This window comes from Phalacrocorax carbo, chromosome 10, assembly GCF_963921805.1.
Source record: "Phalacrocorax carbo chromosome 10, bPhaCar2.1, whole genome shotgun sequence".
Lineage (NCBI taxonomy): Eukaryota > Metazoa > Chordata > Aves > Suliformes > Phalacrocoracidae > Phalacrocorax > Phalacrocorax carbo.
Window position 1 is genome coordinate 4,669,981 of NC_087522.1, and position 24,430 is coordinate 4,694,410.

At 56.2% G+C, this 24,430-nt stretch overlaps 1 protein-coding gene across 5 annotated transcripts in view; it reads left to right on the forward strand.

Annotated features, from left to right (window-relative positions):
* Positions 1–24,430, forward strand: part of TNRC18 (trinucleotide repeat containing 18) — a 56,991-nt gene that overhangs the window by 4,624 nt on the left and 27,937 nt on the right. For 4 of the 5 annotated variants that reach the window (XM_064461534.1, XM_064461535.1, XM_064461536.1 and 1 more), the window contains exons 2-10: positions 12,759–12,884; positions 13,325–15,127; positions 18,325–18,427; positions 18,853–19,058; positions 19,273–19,419; positions 20,091–20,275; positions 21,052–21,475; positions 21,972–22,919; positions 23,567–23,742. In XM_064461534.1, the coding sequence (XP_064317604.1) occupies positions 12,759–12,884; positions 13,325–15,127; positions 18,325–18,427; positions 18,853–19,058; positions 19,273–19,419; positions 20,091–20,275; positions 21,052–21,475; positions 21,972–22,919; positions 23,567–23,742 (4,118 nt within the window). The remainder of the gene's footprint in view (positions 1–12,758; positions 12,885–13,324; positions 15,128–18,324; positions 18,428–18,852; positions 19,059–19,272; positions 19,420–20,090; positions 20,276–21,051; positions 21,476–21,971; positions 22,920–23,566; positions 23,743–24,430) is intronic. The other variant, XM_064461533.1, reaches the window with a different exon arrangement.

The following is a 24,430-nucleotide window of genomic DNA, read 5'->3' on the forward strand; positions in this document are numbered from 1 at the left end:
GGCTGTGAGCAAGGCGGTAGTGGTCTCTGGTTTTGCACTGGGGATGAAATGGGGGGAAGAAAGGGGCTTCTGCATTTCTGAGAGTCTCCCACCACGCGCTCCTGGGGTGCTGGGGACTCCTTTCCCTGATGTCCCGGTGGTCTACCTGAGGTCCTGGTGGTGGGGTGCATTGTGGGGGGGCATCCTCATCCTTCAGGAGGGGTGGGAAGGAGCTTCCAACCTGTCCTGCAGCCCCCCAATGAAGTTCTCATCCCCATGGCGGTAGCTGGTGACAGGGGCCCTGAGCTCGAACCACAGATGAGAGCCCAAGAGCCAATGTGGTGACGTAAACTTGCTCGGGGTGAGGTCCTGCGGGATCCTCCGCTGTGTTAGGGTTTCCAACACCTTCCCCAGCTGAATGGGTAGGAGCCTGGCCGTGCCTCTGATGCACGGCACTGGTAAAGATGTGCTTTATTCACATGGTTTCTGGCAGCGTTTCTCCTACCCCCAGCAAGCCTTGTCCCCCACCCAGCGCTGAGTCCCCTCGGTGGGGTTGGACAACCCCAGGTCCCAGCCCTGACTGATGGTATGCCAGTGAAAATTTGATCCGGAGGATGTGCCAGTGCTGTAAATCCTAGCCTGGGATGGCTCGGGGCACCGGGCAGGTCCCCGGTGTTGGGGACAAGCTCCTGCTCTTTCCCAGCACAGCAGCTGTTGGAGAAATGGAAATTGCCGGGAATTAATCTCGTTGCAGACGTGGTTAGCAGAGCAGGGCTTTCGTAAGGAAATTTTAGATCTCCTTCCTAGGATAACCCAGGGTAAAGCTGAAATTAGTTTATAATTATATAGTAAATAACCCCCCATCTTGTCATTTCACCATCTTCTGATGAATATGGAAATGAACATTGTTGAGGGGAATTAACGTCTTACGGCAGCCTTCCAGGTGAGCGCCTTGCGGCTCGGCCGCGGCTGCAACCGGCAGGAGGGTGTCGGATCACCTCCTTTAGCTGGGGTTAGCGCCCGACGAGTTGAAACAAGGCTCCGTGTGTTTTCAGCGTGTACTAAACTGGTCCAATTAAAGCTTCAGGCGGGAGGTGGTGCAGGGAATCGGGGCCAGCCTGGCATGTGCTGACATGAAACCTGCCTTGCCGGGACGAGGAGATGTTGGTCTGGGTTAGGTAACGTGATCCAGGATCGCCTGCTTGAGGTGCTGAGGACAAGGGCGTGCTTTGTTCTGCCTTGTTGCTGAAATGGAGAGCACAGTGGGCCCTGAATCGACCTGAAAATGCAGGCAGGGTTGGGGAAGTGGGGAAAAACCGTGGGCAGCCCCGAGCTCCCTGCCTACAGGGCCGGGGTGAGAGACCAGCACTGCCTCCAGCCGCGGCAGACCCTTGCTGGCTTTTCCAGCTGGGAATGCTCTTTAAAAAGCAAAGTTTGGGAGGGGAGCGCTCTGGTGCAGCTGCCCTGCAGGGTGCTGCCTCTCCCCGGCCATGAGGATTTGGGAGTTTCCTTTTCCCCGCGTTTTCTCCCAGTGCCGGGTTTCTGGCTGGCTTCGCTCTGGGATGGTACAGCTGGATGTCTGCAGGCATCGCGACATGCCCACCAGCTGGGGAAAAACACTGTCTCTCCCTGCTATTTATTTGCTTTGCTTATCGTTCGCTTCTCTCCAGCTCTTAAACACCAAGGGAACGGCAACCGCACAAACCCTTTATGCCCGTCCCCGACCACGCTGGCTGGGGAGGACGGCGCGGCAGGAGCCCTGCCGCACGGCAGCACCGCGGCGGTGACAGTTGGGTTCTCTCCCCGCGCCGTGAGGATCAGCTGTTGGGTGCGCAATATGCTCCGGTTTTCCTCTCCAGCTGTTGTCACTGACGGTTATGGGAGGCAAAAGGTAGTTGAGAGTTTGGTATCTCTAAATCAGGGAGGTGATGGGCAGAAAGGAGGAGTTGAGGGAGGGCTCGGTATCTCTGAGGCTGGGTTTTGTTTAAATCCAGCACGACTTGAAATAGTGGCAAAAGAGTGAAGTGACCTTGGGAATAAATTTTATTGCCAGCGCAGGAGTGGCCGAAGAGCCATTTTGCGGGAGCTGGGTGCAGGCAGGCAAGCCGAACATGGTGGGCTCGGCAGCAAGGGAAGGAGTAACATGGTATGTTTGAGAGAGAACATGCCTTTTTAGGGGAATAATGGAGATTTTAAGGCACTCGGCCCTCTCTCTCTGGGTCTGTATCCCCGGCAACTTCTGCAAAGGTTGCTCTTGTGCCTGCCACCATCCATCTTACCCTGCCATGTTACTGTGAGCAAAGATCCTTTCTTATGTTTGGTGGTTAGATGTATTGCCCCTGCTTCCCATTCTGCCCCCAATCCCTTTACAGCAGAATTCCCTGTGGCTTAAATATGCTTTTAATACACCTGGTTCAATTGATTTTAATTAAAAAAAAAAAAAAAAGTAATTGAAATGGCCAGCGTGCTTGGGAGGAAGGGTTTTGAAGGGATTCAGCTCTCTGCTGCTTGCAGGCAGTGCCGGTAGTGGCGTGTGAATGAAATAGCGCCCGTGTTATCGCCGCACAGTGTGTGCAATTCTGGTGTTTCGTGTCCTGGTCTGCTAGGTGGGGAGGCATCCCACATGCCGTGTCACACGCAAACCAAGCAGATGATACTCCAGCGAGTAAAGATCTGGGCAGGTGAGTAAAGATGAGAGCAGGAGCCTTCCCGGGGTGCCCGTGAAAGCCCAGCACACCTTTCTCCCGGCTCCGCTCCGCTGGGCAGGCACACTGTGCCAGGCTCCCCGTGGGTGCAGCGTGCTGGGGTTCCCCTTTGCAATCGCAGCGCTACAGCGGGGCTTTCTCCCTAATGAGATTAGCAACACAAAGCGGCGATTCTGCTGCTGCTTTTAATAGATGTTCGGGGTTTGTGTGGGATCGGAAATTCCTACTTTCATCAGATGAGCTGTCTCTGTGACTGTTTTGTGGACAGATCTTCCTTTCCTCGGTTTCAGGGCTGACATTCATATTAGCACAAGTGTTTTAGGCTTTCCCCTCCCGCCCCCCTCTGCCTCCCCTCCTTCTCAGCCCCAGCCATGGTCAATTTTATCTTCTTTCCTGCTTTGAATCTCGTCATCTACCCAAGCCGCTTCCATCTTGTGGAGGACACGAAAGCTTGGTGGCTTTCCCTGGCCAGGCTAAATACAGCTGAGAGGAAAGAGAAATGCAAAAAGTCGCTCTTGGATCGTTCTTGCAGGTGCTCCTTGGTCTCCCTAGTCGAGATGTGCAAACACGTATGTGTGCCTATATATACATATATAGGGCATCCATCTAGTGCTTCACCCAACAAGGGCTGGCTGTCCCTGCCTTGTGACATCGGGGTCAGGTTGGCAGTTTGTCAGGAGCCCAAGGGTTGTGCTTCAATTTGAATATGGATTTGCATAATTCATCAGGAATTAAACCTCATTGCCATAATATTTGCCTCCGCGGTTTATCTCCCGTTATTGGCGGCGGGGAGGTGTTGGGTGCTCGCCGGCTGCAGAGACCCTTTCAGTTCACGGTTCAGTGCTTTTTCAGTGCAGAAAAGGTGATGTGGGCTGATGTTCAGGAGGATGCGGGGAGGGCTGGAGCCTCTGGAAGGAAAAAGGGCTGAACGTGGGGTTGCAGGGAGAGGCTGGGCGTAGGCTGATCTTTTGAGCCTGGTTTCCTAAGGAAAAGAAGCTTATGGGATCGTGCTTCTTCTGCGGGTCTCATTCTTCCACCCCCAGATGTCTGCAGCCTGTTGCTGAATTTCTCCCGGGGTGGTTTGGGTCCCTGCAGATGCTGTGCAGGCCGGTGTTGGGCTCTGGGAGAGGGATACGTTTGCCCCTGTGGCACATGGAGTAGTACAGACGGGCGCTGCCAGCTTCACCACACGCTTGCTCTGTCCTGGCCAAGCGGGAAACACAAAGCCGGAGCCAATTGGACTCAGTTGGGTCATCGGCGATGCCCTCCCTCCAGCCCTGGGGTGTTTCTTGGAGCCGGTCCCCTCTCACTGCCCAGACCCCCATGTCGTGTGGTGGTTGCTGGCTGTTCACTGAGTGCACACATGTTGGCGTTGCGGTGTTCAGGCCAGAGTGGGGTGCCGTGCTGCTCCGTGCCTCAGTTTCCCCTTGCGGTGCCACCCCCTTTGCAAAGCACCCCGAGAGGTGCTGAGCCACGGCAGCCGCTTTGCAAACAAGGTTTAAAATAAGCAGTGACGGAGGCCGTGGCTCCCAGGGCTTTGAGTCATCCCGGCTCGTGCTGACTGCGCCTGGCAGGGGCCTGGGAGGCAAAACAATCCCTCATCCAGCTGCCACCTCCCCGCTAGATGTTAGTGGTGGGGTAGCTGGTTGGGTTTTGGTGGTGGCCCTCCTGGCAAAGTGGATTGAGATGCCACCTCTCCAGTGGCTCTGGTGAAACCCCGGCGAAACCTGTGGCTTGGGGCAGTCCCCAGCCTAGGGACTTGCAGTCGGGCCACGGGGTTTCTGGAGGAAGGGGCGAGATGAGCAGCCCTGGTCTGATGCTGTGTGGGCTTGGGTTTGCAGAATGGGGGGTGCTGAGGCTCCTTCCAGCATGCCTGGGCATGGTGGGGACCGTCCTGGCTGCAAGCCCTCACCGTGCTGGACAGGAGGACAGGTAGGGACAAACAACCCACGGTGGCCCACCACCCCACGCAGAGGGAAGGCAGCCAGGGCAGTGGGCAGCCACGGCCGGCAATGGGAAGCTGAGGGGAGGAGAGGGCAGGTGGCATTTACCTTTTGGTGGGCGCCCTGGAGTGTGTCCGCAGGGCCAGCCGCTGCTCATCACGCAGCGGTGTTTAATTTCTCAATGGGAGGGCACAGAGATAATGCTGCACAGTCCCATTTAACCTGCTGGTGACCTGGTCTTAAGTCATTGTGGCTGAAAATAGACCGTGTTCCCTCCAGGGCACGGCTAATGGCGCTGGGAAAGCTGGGATCGCTCTTTGAAGGCTGATTTAATTGCTGCTGGCAGGCACTCGGTGCAGGTGATGTGGGGACCGGCACCCGTGCCATCCCGCAATAACCTCCCCCCTCCGAGCGCCTGTAGCTCTCCCAACTCTGGCAACAAAGGGTAACGAGCTCTTCTCTAACGAAGGCACGGGACAGCCGGTGTGTGGGTGTTGCTGGGTTAATCGCACAGGCAGGGCTTGGCCTGAGGGGAGCGGGGGCTCGCCTGTTTGCATCACATCTCTGCACTGAGTTTGGGTTATTTTTTTTTTTTAAAATATGGGGTGAGATAAATTTCTGTGCTTAGGAAGGAAGGGGAGCACCTGCAATGAAGGTGTGTGTCTGGTGCTAGGAGCAGAGTCAGTCTTAGGGCCCCTGTGCCAGCACCAGTGGCTGGAGGGCCTTCACCATGATGAAGGATGGACCAGAGCAAACGCATTTTGATGCTGTCCTAGCAAGTCAGGAGAGGAAGGCGAGGCTACAGTCTAGCAGCCAGGTTCTGCATTCCTGGGGATTCTGCTAATAAGTTGGAGACTTAAAATTATTATTTTTTTATTTCCATACAGCATCTTAGTAAATGTAGAGCCGAAGACCCCACTGGGTTGCTTCTTGCTGTTTGAGGAAAGCTGTGTGGGTGCATAGTGAGAGCCTGGAGGTTGTGGTGGATCCCATTGGGGTGTTGGGTTTAATTATGCCAGTGGAAAAGGATAGACATCTGACGTGGGGGATTTCAGGCTGGGGATGCAGAGGAGAATCTTCTGCTGTAGCAGCCGGCAGTGACCTGGCAGCATTGACACTGGTTTGAGTGTTTGTGCATCAGGATTAATGTGGGACTGGGTCGGTGCTTCCCAGACCACGTATTCAAGCCTGTGCAGGCTGGCTGCTCATCATGTCAAGGGTCCCAGTGGGATGGTTTCCATCCTGGCCCTTCCAGCGAGAGGAAGAGCCACCTTCCTTCTGCCAGAGGGATTTGTGTCCTCACCTGGGTGCCTTCTTGCTGCCCCCTATGAAGACACTGTCAGCAGGGAGCTGGTGGGTGACCTCGCGGGAGATCTTCAGGGCATCTCATTGGTGTCCTTCTGTGGCCCCAAGCCCTGATGCACTGGTAGACCTCAGATTGCATTTGCTTTGTTGCACAGTGGAAACTGAGGCACGGGATGAGTCTGCAGGATGCCGGGGGCAGAGCTGGGGCATGAGCACTGATCCCTTGAGCCCTTGCAGCCACTTCTTCCCATTTTCTCCTCCACCGCCATCTCCAGGGCGTTGGGGCTGTTCCAGCTCCTGGGTGAGGAGGAGGTGAGCAGTAGGGCTCAGCCTGATGATATTTATTTCCACAGAAGCAGGGAACCCCTGCTCTGTGCCCTGCGCGATCACCCTGCCCTTTAGTGTGCCTTGGCTGCGGGGATGCCCGGCAGCGTGGTGATTCAGCACGAGGGTAGCACGGCAGTAAAATCATGGCACGGCATCGGCACGGGGTAATGGCTGCAGGATGGCTCTTTGGAAACCCGGCGGGAGCACGCGGTGTTTCTGTGCTGACGCAGCTGCGAGCAATAGTAAATATTGAGCAAGAGCCACTTAAAAATAAAGCAGCCTGGACACAGAGTCCCATGTGGAATAAAATAAAATTAAAAGAAACAATAGAGAGCTGCACTGAGCTGGGAGGGGTGGAAACTCACCTTGGCTTTTAAGATAGTGATTTCTACAGCTGAAGGTAAGCGGCGCGGCAGTTTTCAAGCCGGCAAAGGCTGGGCGTGTGGATCCCCTGCTGGAGGATTCTGTCTCCAAGCTTGCCGGGGCCCTTAGAAGATTAAACAGGGAATGAAATTGACCTGGCTCTTCTGGATCTGGGGGATGAGATCGAAGGCATTCAGGGGATGTGGAGAATCGAGGCTGTAAATTAAGGCTTTGAAGCAACTGCCAGCCTCGCGGTACGGGGTGTAAATATGGCAGGGTCGGGTTTTGGGGTGGAGGGTGGTGGGTTGCGACGGTGGTAGCGGCTTGGTGCTGCGGGGATGGGGACTGGCCGCTGCTGCGGTCCAGGCACATCTGATCCAGGGGCTTTGGTTTCAGCCAGCATGTCTGGGGGCTCATATTGCTGGTGTCTCGTGTGTGGCACGGAGTCAAGGCGGCTCTGGTGCCTTGGGTGTCACTAGAGCTGCCCTGGCAGACAGGGCAGGAGGCGGCAAAGATTTACACTGTCAGCACTCCTGGCTCTCAGCTGTTTGCAGCCATAAATGTGTGCATGAGAAATAGCTGTGGCCGTGCCTCACTGCTGCGTGCCTCTGGGTCGTGGGGCAGATGGGGAGGTGTGTGCTGGAGTGGGGGGCCCTAAAAGAGGCTCCCCTGGGAACCTGCTCCTTCTTCAGGGAGACGGTCAGGGATGCATCGACGATGGTGAGCACGGGCAGCTGGTGTTGATACAGCGGCTGTCCCGCCAGCGGTAGGAGGGGGCCCCATGGGGGCTGGCGGCCAGTGGGTACTGGCTGTGCTTGGACTTCTCCCGGTTCCCCTCCCTCCCTGCCGGGGAAAGCGGACTCGTGAGGACGTAAGTGTTTATCCAGCTGTTTGTGGCATGGACTGGTGTCCCAGTTGGCTGCCTGTGAGGACTGCGAGCTGGACTGGGGAAGAGGTGACCGTGCTTGCGGCCAAAGGCAGCTGCAGCTTCTTGCTCCGTGCCAGAGCCCAGCAGCCAGCTGAGATCCTGGCTGCAATGGGGCTGCAAATTTCCCATGGGTGCCCAGAGTTGAAAATGTCCCATGGAAATAAACCTAAATCCTTGCTGCTGTGCTTCCCAGCCCCTCTGGGCTAGGACTGGAGGGACCACGGGGCCAGGCTTTTTGGCTCGGGGCCCCTCTGGCCACAGCCCCTTGCACAGCGCTGCATGGTGCCAGGCTGCTTCCTGGCAGCGTGTCCATCGATCATGGCCCAGGGAGGATGGGGCGAGATGCCGGCAGTTGGAAATATTTCATAAGTGGCAGAAACCCATAACGGGCAGACGGGGCCGATGGGGGAGAGTTACTTCACTTCTCCTGCGGTGCTGGAGGCCACCAGTCTTCCGGTGACAGGGCTGTGGCTTCTTGGGCAAAGATGGCTCATGCCCGGGGCTTTGCTTCAGGGTGCGCTTTGCAGCCGGCATCGCACGTGGCTGCCTGCTTGCCCATCCAGGCCACTGGGCTGTCACAGAGCTGTGTCTTCTGTGATTCCCTTCGAGGTGACAGCAGGGACCAGAGAGCCATCCCCAGGCATGAGCAGAGGCTTTGCGGATGCTACTTCTCCCTGGTGCATCGGTGCTGCTGGCTGGTTTGGAAAACTGGACGAGGGGATTGAATTCCCCATTGAGTGGTGTCTCTGTGTCGCTCCTGTTTGCTGTCCTTGACCCTTTGTGGGTGTCTGAGTGAGCTGTCACCTCTGTGCCGGCATGGAGGGCAATGTGGGGATGCTGTGAAGGTGCTGGCCAGTCGCCTGCAGCCAGGCTGAAGTGGAGAAGCTTTCCCAGCGCTGGCACACACATGGGTCTCATCAGGTGTGTGGGCTAGCTCGTCAGTCAGAGCTGTGTCCGCAGGGGAGATGCATTCAGTTCCAGCATGTCCCCCCTCTCCCCTGCTCTTTCACAACCCAGGCATGGCCAACTCCTCTAGCCTAGGCTGAATTTCAGGCCTAGGAACTGAGGGGGCCGAGGCAGAGAGAGCCCACAGGTTAAAAACTCTGGGCAACTGGTGGCGTGCGGCAGCCTGCTGTGCTGCGGGCCGGTCCGCCTGCCCCTCTGCCTTCGCTGCCTCGGCCAGGTGATGTTTTCTGGTGGCTCCCTCCTCCCGGGGAGCTTTGGGCAAGCCCCGAGCAGGCTGAGCACGTGGGGCTCGCTTCCCTGGGCACGACCTCCAGCCTCCAGACGTTTGGTGTGTGGTTTGTGCGGTTGCTGGTATCTCACCTCCCCATCAGTCACATCCCCTCTCGGTGGTGAGTCACCCGGCCATACCTCTTCCCCGCCCCGTGCTGTTTTGGAGAGCTGAGCAAAGATGAAGATGTTTTCAACTGGGCTGACACATCTGCACCCACCAAGTTCCTCTAATAACAGCCCTTAGTGATTTATGTCTCAATCGTGCAAAGCAGGTACATTTTTACCAGCTCATCTTGGAGCTGGGAAGGAGGGGACGGGTGTGCGTCCCCACTCTGTGCCAATCCACTACGGCCACTGAAGCATCGCAGGAGAAGCCGAGCAGAGACTTGTATTTTGGCTGCAGGCTGTCACCTTCCTGAATCCTGGTGTCACCAGGGTTAAGGTGGCTCGAAGGACGATCTCTGTGCCCCTTAAACCCTTTTACCCTCTGAGCCGGGCTGCTTTGGATCATGTGTGCCCACACCAGCAAAGCGCCCATGCGGGATTTCTGTTGGTGCTGCCTTTCTCGGGCAGCCAGAGGCCGTGCTGATGGGCACACGTGTTTGGCATGGCGTGGCAGGGAAGGGAAGGGGGGCACAGCTGGTCTGGTGCTGGCAGCGCTGCCGACTCACACCTCCCTGCCTGCGCCGTGCTGCCAGCCTGCCTCTGGGCGAGCAGTCAGCTGGAGGAGTGTGGCTCAGCCTGCTGAGACCTGTCGGCATGTCCCTGGGCGAAAAGGATGTTGCGCTGGTTCAGCAAACACTCTGGCCCTGGGCAGAGATGGTTGTGGTTTCTCCCTTTCTCCTCCCTTTCCCCTGGCAGTAGCCCATGGTTGGGGTGAGCTGTGCATTGCTCACTGCAGTTTCTCCCCTTGGCATCGCTTTCTGGCGTGGAGATCCAAGGAGGGAGCAACTTGCCTGCGGCCGCTTCCTGCAAATGCAGCTACTTAGCGCATGAAGGAGCAGCTTCACCTCCAGGTCCTGCCTGGGGGAGTGGGGCAGCAGGTTTTGGGCTGTATGCGAGGCTTACTCCAGCCCATCAGCATTGCTGCTGGATGGCTGTATGGAGGAAGGGGTACTCTGGCAGTGCCTCAGGGTTGGATTTGCATTGGGTTCAACCCCAGGAAGGCTGTGGCTTGGATCCCTCCTCCCTGCCCCTGCTCTGGTTCCTGGCAGGGAATGGGCCAGGTAAATACAGACCTGGCAGCTTCTCCCTCCGGCGTTTATGAAGGGAAAACAGTATTGCTGGTAAACCGGAGACTGGGGTTCAGGTGGCTCTCTGGTTTTGCTGCTGGTCAGCTGGGTGATGCAGGCAGGTCCTTGTGCTTGCCTGTGCCTCAGTTTCCCCACCTGCAAAGCTTTGGGATGGGCTTTGAGCCCCCTTACTGGGATTATGCCTTTCCCAGGAGCAGCTGCTGCTGGGCTGCCCGGTGCAAGGTGGGTTTGTGGTTTGGCTGGTGGCATCAGCTTGGTTCTGCTGCTGCCTCCCAGCTGAGCTGGTTACACTGCCCTGCAGGGTCCTCAGCTTGTCCATCTCAACCTGTCCCCAGCTCAGAGTGCACATGAAGCCACTTGTTGCTGCTCTGCTCCCTGTTCCACCACAGCAGCTGGAAAACCTCTGTGACAGCTCATTCTACACTGGGAAGCTGGAGGGGTTATATCTGCCCTTCGGCCACTGTCATCCCACAGTTCCTTGTCCTCTTGTTCTTTTGGCCGACCTTCCCACTCCTCCTGCAGCCCCGGGCTGGGGTTGGATCCCCATGGTGGGATGTGATAGCTCTGATTGCGGAGGAAGCCCCAGAGCATTTGGAGCTAGGACAGGCCCTGTGTTACCCCTGGGTAGGATAAGATGCCGCAGGCAAGGACGTGCCCCCGTAGGACCAGGAGTCAAACTGGTGCCAAAATGCCTCTTTGAGTACCAGTAGCTTAAACTGTGTGCAGGTGTCCGTGTGCTGGATGATACTGCTGGATCCTGTTCCCTTTCTGGACCTCTGAAGGTGGCTTCATGTCCTTGCACCATGTGGAAATGGGGATGTGCCATGGGTATCTGCCCATGGCAGTGTCTGCAGCGTGGGATGTGTCTCGCTGCAACCTCCGTGCTGGTCCTCTTGCCTGCTGGAGCAGCTGCAGCTGGGATCGAGGTCTGGCTGGGAGAAGAGGCTCGTGTGGGGATGTCTGAGGCTGGTCCTGCCGGGCTGGTATGGTATGGGGTGCTCCGGGGGTTTGCCATGCTGCAACCATGTGCTCTGCCAGATGGGACTTGAGTTCCCTTGGAAATGCGTCGCTCCTGCTCCAGACGCTGGCTCGTCGCCAGCCCAGCCATGCCAGAGCGGTGCGGTGGAGGTGGCGCAGCTGAGGCACACATGCTGTGGAGTGGAGCTACTCACAGCTAACCCAGGGTAGGTGCCCCTGGGTGATACGCAGCACTCTCCAGCCCTGGAATAAGAAAGTGTGTTTGGAAATGCTCCTGTATGAAGGTTTCGGGGTGACCAAAGAGAGGTGTAAATGTGCGTGCACACTCAGTGCCTTTATAGCACCCTGCACAAGATTAAATGGTGAATTTTACCTACTGGGAATGGGCTCTGTATTGAACTTCATGGGTGCAGCATCTCCCCTGGTCCTGCTGCTGGAGGGTTGGCATGCGCAGGTGATGCCGCTGGGAGCTGTCGGTGATGGATCTGGGCCAGGAGCTGTGGGGAGCATCGTGTCGATGAAGCACATGTGCCAGGATGCAAACATGTATGTGAAAGAGATCCCGGCTGTCTAAATAATGTGAAATATTGACTAGCTCTCACAGATGGTGCTCCACGTGCAGCTTCAAGGACTGAACTTCTGTCTCCTGTTGGGTTTTGGTGTGATGTTGTTTTGATCCAGTTGAATGCTGGACTCTTGACAAGCTCATTGCCTGGTTGCTTTCAGTGGGATTGTTGAATTTTGGGGAGGTTCGTTGCTAATGGGGTCTGAGGGGAAGGGTGGAGGGTTGCAGAGGGCTTGACTGGCTCCTTCAGACTCTCCTGATAGCTTTTAATCAGTTTTTAAATGATGGCACCAACTGGGAAGCTGGTTCTTGCAGAATGGTGGGGTTTGTAGTATTACATGGGTGCCGTTTGGTGGCAGTGTTGCAGAGGAATTACTGCCTGTAGCCAAGAGGTTGTGTGTTATTACCACTACTATGGTGATTGTATTCACTGATGAAATGATGATGATGATGATTTGCATGAGGACGTTGCTGGGGGCCCCACTCTTGGAGGGGGCCCCAGTGTCCAGGACATTATCCAGACCACTGGCAGCTTGGTCCTGGGGACACACTGCCTTTTTATCAGCTCGTGGGGAGGCAATAGGTTTTCTCCTCTGGTTTGCCTTCCTCAGGGATAAGATGTTGGTTTTGAGCAAGTGAAACTATGCTTCGTGTGTGCTGCTGTGGAGGATGCTCTCACGCTTTCCCCAAAGCCTGTACCTGGTGCGGGGCAGCTGCAGTGGGGACGGGCTGTGTTGGCAAATCTGTGCTGGCAAGAGGGTCTTATCGCTGCTTGGGAAGCGTGTTGGGGAGTGCCCTCACCCACAGGTCGCTGTACTTGTGATAAAACAGCTTATGGGCCAGGTGGTTTGGTCGTTTAACTCGCAGATTTAAGGCTCTGCTCAGAAAGCAGCATGCTCTATTTGCATCCCACCGGCTGCAAAGTTAGAGCCCTGCAGAGGTGCAAGGGGCATGCTGGGGTTCCTGCAGCGGGGGGTCAGTACCTGAAGTGGGGAACCCAAGCAGCACTCCCTGCTGTGGGCTGTGTGCATTGCCACACGCGTCCTTGCAGCCGCTGCTCCTGGCGTGCGAGGGACCGACAGCCACAACAGTCTGTGCTCCTGCAGGGCTCGTTCCAAGGCGGCGTGCTGCTTGGGCTGAAACATGTTTTCCTCTTCTGTTTCCCATTTTCTGCAGGCTTTTCCCATCTGCCTAATGGGCTCTACCCATCGTACATTCCCTTGAGCCACCTTGAGCCCCCCAGCGCTGGCAGTCCTCTCCTGGCCCAGCTGGGTCAGCACAGCCTCTTCGAGTCACAAAAAGGTGAGTCTGGGTCCTTGTGCACCCTTCCCCTTCGTCACCCTTGGGTGCTTGCCCTGTCCTTGGGCCTTGCTTAGCTGCTGGAGCTGCTGGATGCTGGGATGATGAGTGGGAAGAGCAGGAACCCCCTTGGGTTATCATCTAGGGATGTCTTCACAATACCGAGGTCTTTGATGTGGCTATGCTGGAAGCAACCTGGTCCAGGTCCCTCCTTGGAGCCCCAACTTCCTGCTGCATTGCAAGTCTTAGCATGTGTCAGAGACAGGGCTGTCCTGTGTCCCCACCTGGGCCATGTGGAGGTACCTGCCAGGTCTTCTGTGCCCTAGTCCTTCCTGGCCATGTCTGAAACCTGTTCCATACTGGTTTGCCACCTCTCACCTGTCTCTGTGTAGGACTGAAGGGCTTGGAGGCCCATGGTAATTTTGTTTGGTTTTGCTCTGCAGATGGGTTCTACCTGTCCAGCCACGCGGGCCAGTCCGCTTTGCATCCGCAGCCTCCCCTCTCGAGGAACGCGGGCAACCACACATCGAGCACTTTGCTCCGGGAGAAGGACCTTGGGCAGCTGCACAAGAGCTCGAAAGAAGTCCTGAAGGACCCCGGTGGGAAGGAGCGGGCATGCAGGAGTGATCTGCCCCTGCCCTTTGCCAAGAAGGAGGGCAAGCCGAAGGAGGAGCCCCGGCCCCGCAGTGTGGTAGACCTCACGCAGGACACTAAGCCCGACAGCGACCGGAAAGTGAGTGTGGTGGAGAAGGCAGTGAAGGTTGGCGAGCGTCTCTCGCCATTCCTGGCCGAGCACATGCCAAATCGGGGCGCGGGCGGTGGGGAACCCAAGTCCAAGAACCCACTGCAGAGCTCTTCCCTCAGCAACTGCAACGGTGGGGGGGACCCCATGCTGAAGGTCCTGGGTGCTGAGCAGGACCGCTGTGCCAAGGATCCTGCTCGGCACGATGAGAACGTGAGGCCTTCTGCGCATGCCCACGCTGAGCGGCTGAAGCGGGGGGAGCCCCTCCTGCCCTCCGTGGGTGCTTTGCACGTCTCCTGCAGCTGCCCATCCCCGCACCCCTCGCAGCCGGGGAAGATGACGCCGGCCACAACATTCCCTCCGCAGCCCGTCCATTCCAGCATGTACACCATCTTCCCGCCGGCCAAGGAGCTGGGGAGGGAGCACAAAGTCATCGCCCCCACCTTCGTGCCTTCGGTCGAAGCCTACGACGAGAGGAGTGGGCCCATCCAAATCGCCTCGCAGGCCCGTGACAACAAGGCGAAAGACAAGGACCTTGGCAAGGTGGGGGTGCTGCAGTCACCCACGGAGCGGTGCCTCGTGGACGCCTCCCGCACGCTCTTGTCCCAGGACTTTTCTTGCCACAGTGATGCCAAAAGGATGGAGGCTCTGAGGGAGAAGGGCTCAGTGATCAGGGCAAACTCCATGGCACTGAAGAGACAGGTCACGTCAGAGCCCTTCCTCAACCGGCCGGGGCTGGGCTCTCCGGAGAGCAGGGAATTCCTGGCCTCCAAGGACTTGCTGAAGCCAAGTCCGGAGGCAGAGCATCGCCCCTGCGAGCGGGACCGCTTCCAGCGATCCAGCTCCAAAGAAGCGGCAAAAGTCTATGGCACTTTAGACTCCTCCCGGCAGCACCTGGACCACGGTCAGCTGAAACCGCCTGAGCAGAAGTGGAAGCCCTTTGAGATGGGCAACTTTGCCACCACACAGATGGCGGTGCTGGCTGCGCAGCACAACCACGTCACCCGGGCGGAGGAGGAAGCCAAGAAGGTCTACCTTGACCCCAGCGGCTTGCCGCGGTCCTCGGTGGTGGGCTCGCGGGGCGCTGCGGATGTCCTCCACCCCGCCTCCCATGGCGAAGGGTCAGCCATGCAGAGCCTCATCAAGTACAGTGGCAGCTTTGCCAAGGAGACTGCGTCCCGGCAGAGCTGTGGCAAGAAAAGCCCCTTCGGTGGCTTGGGCAACATGAAGTTGGACTCTTCGCAGCTGGGCACCTCCAAAGTGCAGCAGCTGCTGTCGCAGCAGCCAGCGAAGCAGCTGAAGAGGGACCCTGAGAGACCTGAGAGTGCCAAATCCTTTGGCCGTGAGAGCATTGGCTCCCAGGGTGAGGTGGAGGTGAGGCACTTGCCTGTTGGCATTGCTGTGGCTGTGGCCCGGCAGAAGGACAACAGTAGCAGCAGCAGCAGCAAACTGGGGCCCAGCTTGGCAGACCGGGATCGCTCATTGTCTCTCAGCAGCATCAAAGGTAGGTTCCCCAGACCTGCCTTGGGACTCCCCTGTGGGATCTGTTCCCTGGGGAGAGGAGCCACCCAATGCAGGCTGTGTGGCATGAGCTGAGTTTGGCATCCTCAGCTGTCTTTGCCTCCTGTTCCCAGCCAAGGGCACATTGTAGGCCACAGCAGGGAGCAGGACTCACACAGCAAGAGGGAGTCCCCTTTTCCCCATGCCACCTCTGCCCACCTCTGAGGACAACCCTTCTCCACATTTGATTCCCGATAGTGAAGGGAGTGACAGAGAAACCCCTTAATCCACCTGTGTGCTGAAGTTTTAGTCTCATAGTTTTGATTTAAGCCATGGTGCTGGCAGGAGGGGGATGGCTCTGGTGAGTGTTTTGGTAGCAAGATAACGCCTGGGGGCTGCCCAGCACGCGGAGAGCTCTGCTGTGGCGTGCCAAGGAATGATGCCAAAGCGAGTGGCTGGCGAGCAATGGTTGTGTTTCCATTTTTAGCTTTTGCTTTTCCCATTTTGCTGCCTTCGCCCCCCTCTCCCAAACCTCAGTGTCGATAGGTGGTTTTTCTCAGCCGGCAGCCCCTCTCTCCATTCCCATCGCCTCCTGTCGTCCTCCGCACGGCCGGGCGGGAGCTGACCGAGGACCTCGTGGGCAGCACAGGGAGCTGTTTGTTCAGCCGTTCAATCGTCCCAGACCCTCCCAGCTTGCGTTAAATGTAATTTACTGAGCTGAACTAAAAGGCTGCAAACAAGGGTTGAATTCTGGCAGGCCTCCGGGCTCGTTGCTAAGTGATGCACTTGGCTTTCAGACAGAAAACAAGACTGCTTTTCTCCTCCTCTCGCCCCCCAAATGCTGCCCCCCCTTTGTGTGCCAGGAGATATTCGTCTAATAACATTAGCTTGCTTGCGCTGAGTGGACGGTGCTTGAATGTTTAGACCTTTTAAGAAGGAGAAAGCAGGCTTTAGTTGGCTAATCTGTAGTATTTGGCAAGTAAAATGCAAGTATTTAGTGCTGGGCATTGGTTGTCAAGGAAACGGACCTAAGCCTTTCCTCCATGCATAACTGATTGAATTTTTCTATGCGGTCCGTGCGTCATGTTCATATATATAGACAAAATGATCATTCACTGTCCGGACAATCATCGGTCTGTACAGAAAAGGGACCATCCTGTTGGCAGGGTTGAGGCTAGGCGGGAATTAGACGAATAAGAAAGTGTGTGTGTTTGGATGGGGGATGAGAAAAAGATGATAAACCCGTCTATAAATAACAGAGCTCAAGTAATGTAGATGGGAGAGGGAGGAGCGGAGGTAAAATAACAAAATAATATGTTTCTAATAAAAGGCTGGGGGGGTGTCAACTTACCTTGTGCCAATGTGAGGAGGAAGGCTGCGAGTTAACCAAGGGCTTGCTCAATAGTGCTGACACTGAAGAGGCAGTTGGGCATCCACAGGGGAAAATAAATAGGAAAAGGGGCTCTAAAAGGGGAAAACCTGCGCTGGGGAGTGGAAGGGGATTTGTGTGTGAGTGGGGATGCTGGCAGAGATGCAGGGAGGGATGCTGGGGCTCCGGAGGGATTTATGATCCCTGGTGCCTTGTGCCCTGGAAGCTGGGTGGTAAAACTGAGCAGCAGAGCCTGCATGGGGTGTAATTCAGTGGGTCGAGGAGGGGCTGGCTGGGGACAGCCACTGCATGCACGCGGTGTCCTGGCAGGCTGTGAGGGAAATGTGGTGACCCTGGAAAGTCACTGGGGAGGGGAGAGGTGTGTGCCAGGTTTTAAAGCATCTTTGTTTCCTGCCTGAAGCCCATGGAAGGAGCCTTGGGGAGAGGAGCGGGGAGAGGTGTTGTCTTGTTCCTGGATTCCTTCTGACAGTAAAGGCTGAGGGAATTGGAGACTTGACAGCAAAAAAAACACGGGCTGTCCAGGTTTGTGGAAATACACAGTGGAGCCCTCCTTGAAAAGACTGCCTGTCAGCAGAACAGACTCGATGTTCTGAGATGCCAAACCTTATCCAGACGGGAGAGTGGAGGACCTTGGAAAGGACTGCCAGGAGCCAGGGTGCAACTGTGCGAGGCCGTGCTGTGCTGCTGTGCCCTGTGGGGTGTAGAGCATCACCTGGGCAGGGGATATGCTGGCAGGGTGCACCGAGAGCTGGGAGGAAGCAAACACCTTCCTCCTGGTCCCATTAGACTGGCCGGCAGCAAGCAGGGCTGGGATTTAGGAGCAGGTCATATCACCATGGACAGGGGCAACAGGGAATCATGGAAAAATTCATGTGTAAGAAAGAAGCTAGGGAGAAGACTAGGGAAAAGCAAGCCTAAAGTCAGGCAGCTGGGGTGAAGAACTTGGATAAAATAAGGGAAGGGTGGCCCCAATACCTAGTCCTGCCATGGCCAGTGAGGAGCTGCTGTTTCCTCCTGTGAAGGCACTTCTTAACCTCTCGCAGGCGTGGTTGCTACTGTGCAAGGTGTATTTGCAAGGCTGTTCTGATTCTGGATGAGCCGTTTCTTGAGCCAAACATCCAGCCCCGCTTTTTGGACTCTTGCCCGCATCTGCCATATGTGCCCCTGCCTTGCCAGACCCTTTCTTGTTGCATGGCTTGGGGTGGGAGTGCAGATTCCTGCTAACGGGTTGAATTACAGAGTGGAGCACGCTGGTTTCGTGCGAGTCCATAGTGTTAGTTCTGCCTGTTGCAGAAGGGCAGGGCTTCGGAGCATACCCAGGGCTCCCAGACTGGTTTACAAGAGCAGAAGGTGCTTCAGAAGGTGCAAAGATAAGATCCCTGCCCTGCAAGATGTGTTAAGCGGGACTGTGTGGTTTGATGCAGGGATGTAGCTGGGCCTCGTCTCCTCCTGAGATGGGAAATCTGCTACTGTTCAGCAAAAATGGTCCTGTTGGTCCTGCTCCTCCCAGGCTGGTGGCTGTCCTGTCGTGGGAGACCGGCCTGACCTGGCGAGTGTGTCCCTTGATGGCTTGAAGACACAGACCTCAAACCACATACACCTGGGTGCTACCAGGAGCTGCCTTAGTGAGAATATGTTGATCACATAGACAGCGTTGCCCTGTCCTTTAGGGCTTGAACCTGATGCAGTCTTGGGGACAGTGGCATTTGGGTGCGCTGGCTCCCAGGGTGCTGCCTCTCCATGCCCAGAGGAGAGGGGACAGCTTTCCCTGGGCATTTTCTCATGTCTGATGGTGCTGGGCTGTCTCTTAGGGCACGGACGCTCAGAAGATGATTGCGGGGATGAGAGGAGCCGCCACCGGGACAGCCACCTCCTGGCAGGGCGTTTGGAGCGGGATCAGGAGAAGCTGCTCAGGTGAGGGTTGGAGGAGGACAGGGTCTCTTGCTGCAGTGCCACAAGCCATGCTTGGGGACAGCCTGTCTGGAGGAGGGACAGGGTTGCATCCATCCTGGTGAAGTTGTTGGCACCAGCTTTGCTGGTGCGGAGAGGAGTGCTGAGTGGCGTACCATGGGGTTTTGGGGAGATCCCGAACATGCAGCAGAGCAATCCTAATGGACTGCTGCAAATCCACGCTTGCTCCAGAGAGGTGGAGAGATGGGTTGTTCTAGTCTGGACATGATGTTAACCACCTCTGTCACAGCTCTCCTTGAGCGTCTGTCCCTAGTTTGCAAACACGCTTGCTTCGCAGACTGGTCCATAACCCTGGGCTCCTGCAGCTGCACAGTTACCTGCAGCACTCAGACCTCGCTCACTCTCTCTCTTGCCTCCCCCATGACCAGAGAGAGCAAGGAGCTGGCAGATTTTGCCCGGATACACTCCTCCGGCTGCGCCACGAATGGTTTGAACTCCAACCTCATGGTGACGGGAGGTCCAGCCTTGACAGGTTCCGGGCGCTGGTCTGCAGACCCAGCTTCGCACTTGGCAGCCCACCCCTGGCTCCCCAGGACGGGGAGCCCCTCCATGTGGCTGGCCGGCCACCCCTACGGTGAGTGCCCTGGAGGGGAGCCATGTGTCCATGGGCTGTTTGCACTGAGGCAATTCAGGGAGAGGTGTTGCTAAGTCTGCGGTGAGGCTGCTGTCTGATCACAGGGGAAAGGGGAGGAGGTATTTTGGAGCAATCAAATGGTAAATGACTTCTGGCGTGGGTAGAGGAGCTTCCTGCATCCCCTGAGTTGTGACTGTGGTGTTTCTTCTTCCAGGACTTGGTCATCCTTCCCTGCACCAGGGCATGACTCCAGGCTTCCCCCCTGCCATGGGGGGAGCCCTGCCTTCTGCTTACCAGTTTGCCAGAGACCCGCAGTCAGGGCAGCTTGTTGTGATCCCCAGCGAGCATTTGCCACACTTTGGTAAGGATGCAAGCACGTCCCTGAGGACTGCGCGTTGACAGTTGTGGAGGACATGGGCTTTGGAGAGGGCTAGATAGGAGCATATGTACCTGTGGGGACCAGCAGCCGCAGCTGTAGGGTGGGTGTGAGTGGGCCTCTTGTTAGGTTTGTTTTAGAGACAGGGATGTGTAATCTTCAGCAGTGGCTCCTCATCCCCTGCAGGACCCTGTAGACTTTGGGTCCTTGGTTAGGAGAAACTACTCGTAGGCTCAGCCAGGGTGTGCCGCAGCTGTAGGGTGGGTGTGAGTGGGCCTCTTGTTAGGTTTGTTTTAGAGACAGGGATGTGTAATCTTCAGCAGTGGCTCCTCATCCCCTGCAGGACCCTGTAGACTTTGGGTCCTTGGTTAGGAGAAACTACTCGTAGGCTCAGCCAGGGTGTGCCAGACCAAGGGTGCATAGGGAGCAAAGCAAGTCAGGTGGCCCTAGGACCCATGGGTGGTGGGAGTAGGGCTGCTGAAGGTAAGACGGCACCCTTTCCCCTCTGCACTTCTGGTTGCATTTCTGCATAGCCTGATGTTTGGCGTCCCCCACACCCTGGGATTGGGGTAGAGATAGTTGCCCTGCATGATCCTGAATTCTCTAGCCATCCCCATCCTCCTGCCTCCCTGACGGCATCTCTGCTCATTCCCCAGCGGAGCTGATGGACCGGGCACCCCCACTGTGGCCCGCAATGTACCCCCCAACCAGGAGCTCCCTCCAGCATGCTCACCAGCTCCAGCTCCTCTCCCATCAGCAGCTGCTGCGGCAGCACGAGCTGTACATTCTGCAGCAGCAAGCAGCCCATGCCATGGAACTACAGAGGAGCGCCCAGCTCGTGGTATGTTTTCAAGAGCTTCTTGCTTGGACATGAAATGAGCCTGAAGCTGGGGTGTCCAGTGGTAAAAAGCAGCTGTGTCAGTGTTGCAAGTATGTCTCAAGGGTACAGATGCATTGAGCGATCCTGCGCTGATCCCTGGGATATGATGCATTCAGTGCATCCTGCACAGTCAGGGTGGGTTTTGGCGGGGTTTGGTGTAGAGCTGTTGAGCAGTGCTGTCAGGAGAGCTGCCCAGCAGCAGTGTGACCTGGATTCCTTCCCTAGGGATGTCTCTGTTTAGTTGAGTGGTTTCATCCCTGGTCAGCTCCCAAAAAAACCTGAGTGGCTCAGAGAAGCAGCTGCAATACTGGCAGCAATAACACTGGGTCCTGGAGCCAGCTCCTATTTACCAAATGATTTTGGAAATTGTGAGCTTTCGTTTGGGTGTTTTACACCCATTTAATTTTTATAGTGGTCATCTGGTTTTCAGCCTTCATTTTACATGTGTGCTTGCTAGGCTGGAGACACAGAAATAGAAGTGGTTTGCTTTGGTTGCAAGTGAAAGTTGAGACACCCTTCATGTGACTCCTGAAGCTGGGAATTTGTGAAGAAAACTATCACATATTAGCATCCCCCTCCATCACATTAGCCTTAAAATGTTGTTGCACTGAGGAGCATGTGGTTTATCCCATTCCATGTTTGATAAGACCATGGTTTAGTCTCGTTTGGTGGTAGATCTGCACTTTCCAGAAGCAGGTGGAGATGTTGTGCTGAGTTTTGCTTTGTTCTTGTTGCAGGAGAGGTTGAAGGCAAACGAGCAGCGTGCAGATATGGAGGAGAAGGTGACGAAACGGAGCCTGGACAGTGCCAAATCAGGCCTTTCCTCCTCTGCCCCGGGACTGGTGCACCGAAAACCACCTGTGCTGTCTCCCAGCACCTCAACGTCCTACAGCAAGGCTGTGAGTCCACCTCCCCTCTCTCCCAGGGCCTCGCCCGTGTCTGTGCTCAAAGCTGAGGTGATCCAAAAGATGGAGGAGCCACCTTCGCAGCCAGCCTACTCGTACCCTGCCACCCCCAGCTCCCATCCTTCCAGCCCGCCCCCTGCCTCTCCACCCCCTGCCCCTGCCATCCCTCCAAAGGAAGAGGTGCCCGAGACCGTGGAGAAGAAAGACCTGGAGCTGGAAAAAGAGGCTGCTGGTCCATATCAGGCCTTGTTCCCAGGTAAGAGAGCCCTGCTTTGGCAGAATCCCGTTTTATTTTTTGCCTGCCTCCCTTTTTCTCCTCAGCTCTTTCCTGCTTCCATCCCTTCCTCTAGAGAAAACTGTATAGCTCCTCTAAAAGGCAGGGGAGAGACAAGGACCAGGGGTGGTGTGATGGACTTGGATTGATGCCTGGGTCTTAGGGGCACCTGGGGCTGTGGGCTGTCTTCTTCCCTTGGGTCGAGCCTGGGTTGGTTCCTCCAGGGCTGAAGTCTCCGTGGAAGAAGGATGCAGGAGGCAGATCTCTCTCCACTTGCGGGAAAGTGCTGGAAAAGTGCAGAAGGGACCTCTGGGGTGCTGATGCCTGTGGCAGCTTGGCCAGGAGAGAGGTGCCCAGAGCAGCCACTGCTTGAAAATAGGAAGAGATGAGATGAAGGGAACCTGTCTGTATGCCTTAGTGAAGGAGGTGCTTTGGAGAGCTGGCCATTACACAGCCTGTCCCTTCTGATGTCTTGCAGAGATCCCCCCAGGATATCCATTCCAGTCCCTGCCTCCCTCCTTTGGAAGACACTACCCCTACCTCCTCCAGCCCACTGCAGCGTCTGATGCAGATGGCCTGGCTCCTGATGTCCCGCTGCCTGCTGAAGGCTCTGAGCACATGGAGCTTTCCCCAGAGGTCAAGCCCATCCACCTGTCTCCATCCAAAATGCTAGAGCCTATCCAAGCAGCAGCAGAAGAGGAGTCCTTGGAAGAGAGGGTGAAATCAGAAGTGCAGATGGAGGAAAGCCAAGAAGGCATCTGTGAGCAGGACATGGGGACTCTGAACATCACCACCTCTGCAGCCGTCCCAGTGCAGAATGTGGACAATTGCAATCTCCTGTTGCATCAAGGTGAAGCCCTGGGTACTATGGAGCAGGACCAGGAAGGCCTCCAGAGCTGCCCACCTCCTTACCAGGTTGTGGCCTGCCCTGCAGAAGCAGAGGCCCAAGCAGAGACTGGGAGTGGAGCAGAAACCTGCTCTGTGCACATGGACTATGATGGTTCGCTCGTGCATGCAGAGAACGAGCCACCTGAGATGGACTTGACACCCCAGCGGGAGGAGGCCTCTGTAGCCATGGATCTGCAGAGTGCCGATGTGCCCCGGGGGAGGGAGTTTCCCAACCTGCCGCCTGAAGAGGGGGAGCAGGGGCCAGAGATCCCTTCCTACACGGAAGAGGCAATCTCTTGCCAAATGCCAGCTCTGGACATCAAGCCGGGCGATCCGCTGGCTGGGATGAACGCTTTGGTGGCTGCCACAGAAATGCCTCAGGCTTGTTCCTTGCTGACTACCGCCAGCGTCACTCCGTCGCAGATGAAGGTGGAGGTGTTACCTGACCAGGCCTTGGAGCACTCCTTCCTGCAAGGGATCACTTTGCTGAGTGAAATTGCAGAGATGGAGCTGGAGAAAAGGAAGCAAGAAATACAAAGTAAGTAGTGAGTGCAGAGTCTGGCCAGCCTTGGGCCAGGCTCGGTCTCCCTGCATATGGCCCTGACACTCCCTGTGCGGGCAGAGGAGCAGAGACAGAGGTGGGATCTCTTGCAACTTCAGCCAAGGCAACAAGGAGAGCATTGCCCTGAGTTGCAGGAGCGGCTGGTAGTTTGGATGGGGTTGGAGCAGGGTTTTTGTTGCAGTAGGCTGAGCTACGTGTAGCTTTTGTACTGCTCTCCCCTTCCAAAGGCCCTCGCCATGTCTAGACAGTTTGTGGTATGTGTAGCGGAAACAGAGCCCCACTTGCTGAGAGCTGCCAGGGTAACACCCTTCTGGCAGGCACTGAGTCTACAGTCTGTTGGGGTTTGGCACAAGAGGCCCCAGTAGCTCCAGATGATGCTTTCCAAGAGCTTGGCAGGTCCTGAAAAGATCTCACCTTCCAGTAACTTCCTGAGGCGAGACGTGATGGGAACTGCCAGTTGCACCATGGCTGGGCACAACAAGAGGTCTCAAGTGGGAGCCAGGGGTGGCTGGGAGGCTCCTTGGGCTGCCATGGTCCAGAAAGGGACATCAGCCTCTCTTTGTGCCTGCTGGAGGAGCAGTCTTGGAAAGTGAACCTCTATAGCATTTTTTTTCTGTCCTCAGCAGGTCCAGAGAGTTTCCCTGTCCGGCCAACACTGGAGAGTTTGCTGGCTGCCAGCACCCACATGCTCATGGAAGTACTTTCCACCCCCTTTATGGAAAGTCTGAAAACCATCCGGCTGCCTCGAGAGCTGAATCCCAACAAAAAGTACAGCTGGATGCAGAAGAAAGATGAACCCGTAAGTAGCTCCTAGTGTGGCTGAGCCTGAAAAGCCACGGTGCATCCATTCACCGCAGCTTGCTCTTCCAGCCGCAGTTTGCCACCTGGCTTGTGTTGCCCTTCTGCATTCAGCAAAGCGAGCCGGCACTTCCCTTGCATCACGTTCATAGCTATGCAGGAGTCAGTGTGGTGCGATTTAGCTTCCTCCCCTGTTTGTGAATCAACACCATTGATCTCAGCAGGACCCTCGGCAGCCCTAGAAGCAGTGTTTAAAATACAAAGCCAGCAGGAACTCAGATGTTACTACTTTGGTGGGGAGGGATAAATAAAGATAGTGGCAGAAGGGTTTTTCCTTGTTTTGTCTTTGCTGACTCTTCCCTATGGGAGAGACTGACAAATTATTTCATACCCAGCAAGTAAGTGTTCCAAGACGGAATATTTTGATCTGTCTTTTTAAATAAGGGAAAAGAGACTCCATGGGTGTATTTTATCCTGCAGGTGCTTTCCCAGGGTTGCTCTCCCTCAAAGCTGATACCATCCCATGCACAAGCCACAGAAAATATTTGCTTGACTGGTTTTGCCCGGGTACTGCTTTAGGACCGTGCTTGTTGTGGGTGAGGGTGCTCTGCTCCACTGTAAGCATGGAGGGCTTCCCTGGCAGGCTGCAGATCTTGGCCATCGCAAGGGCACCCAGGTGTGGGCCACAC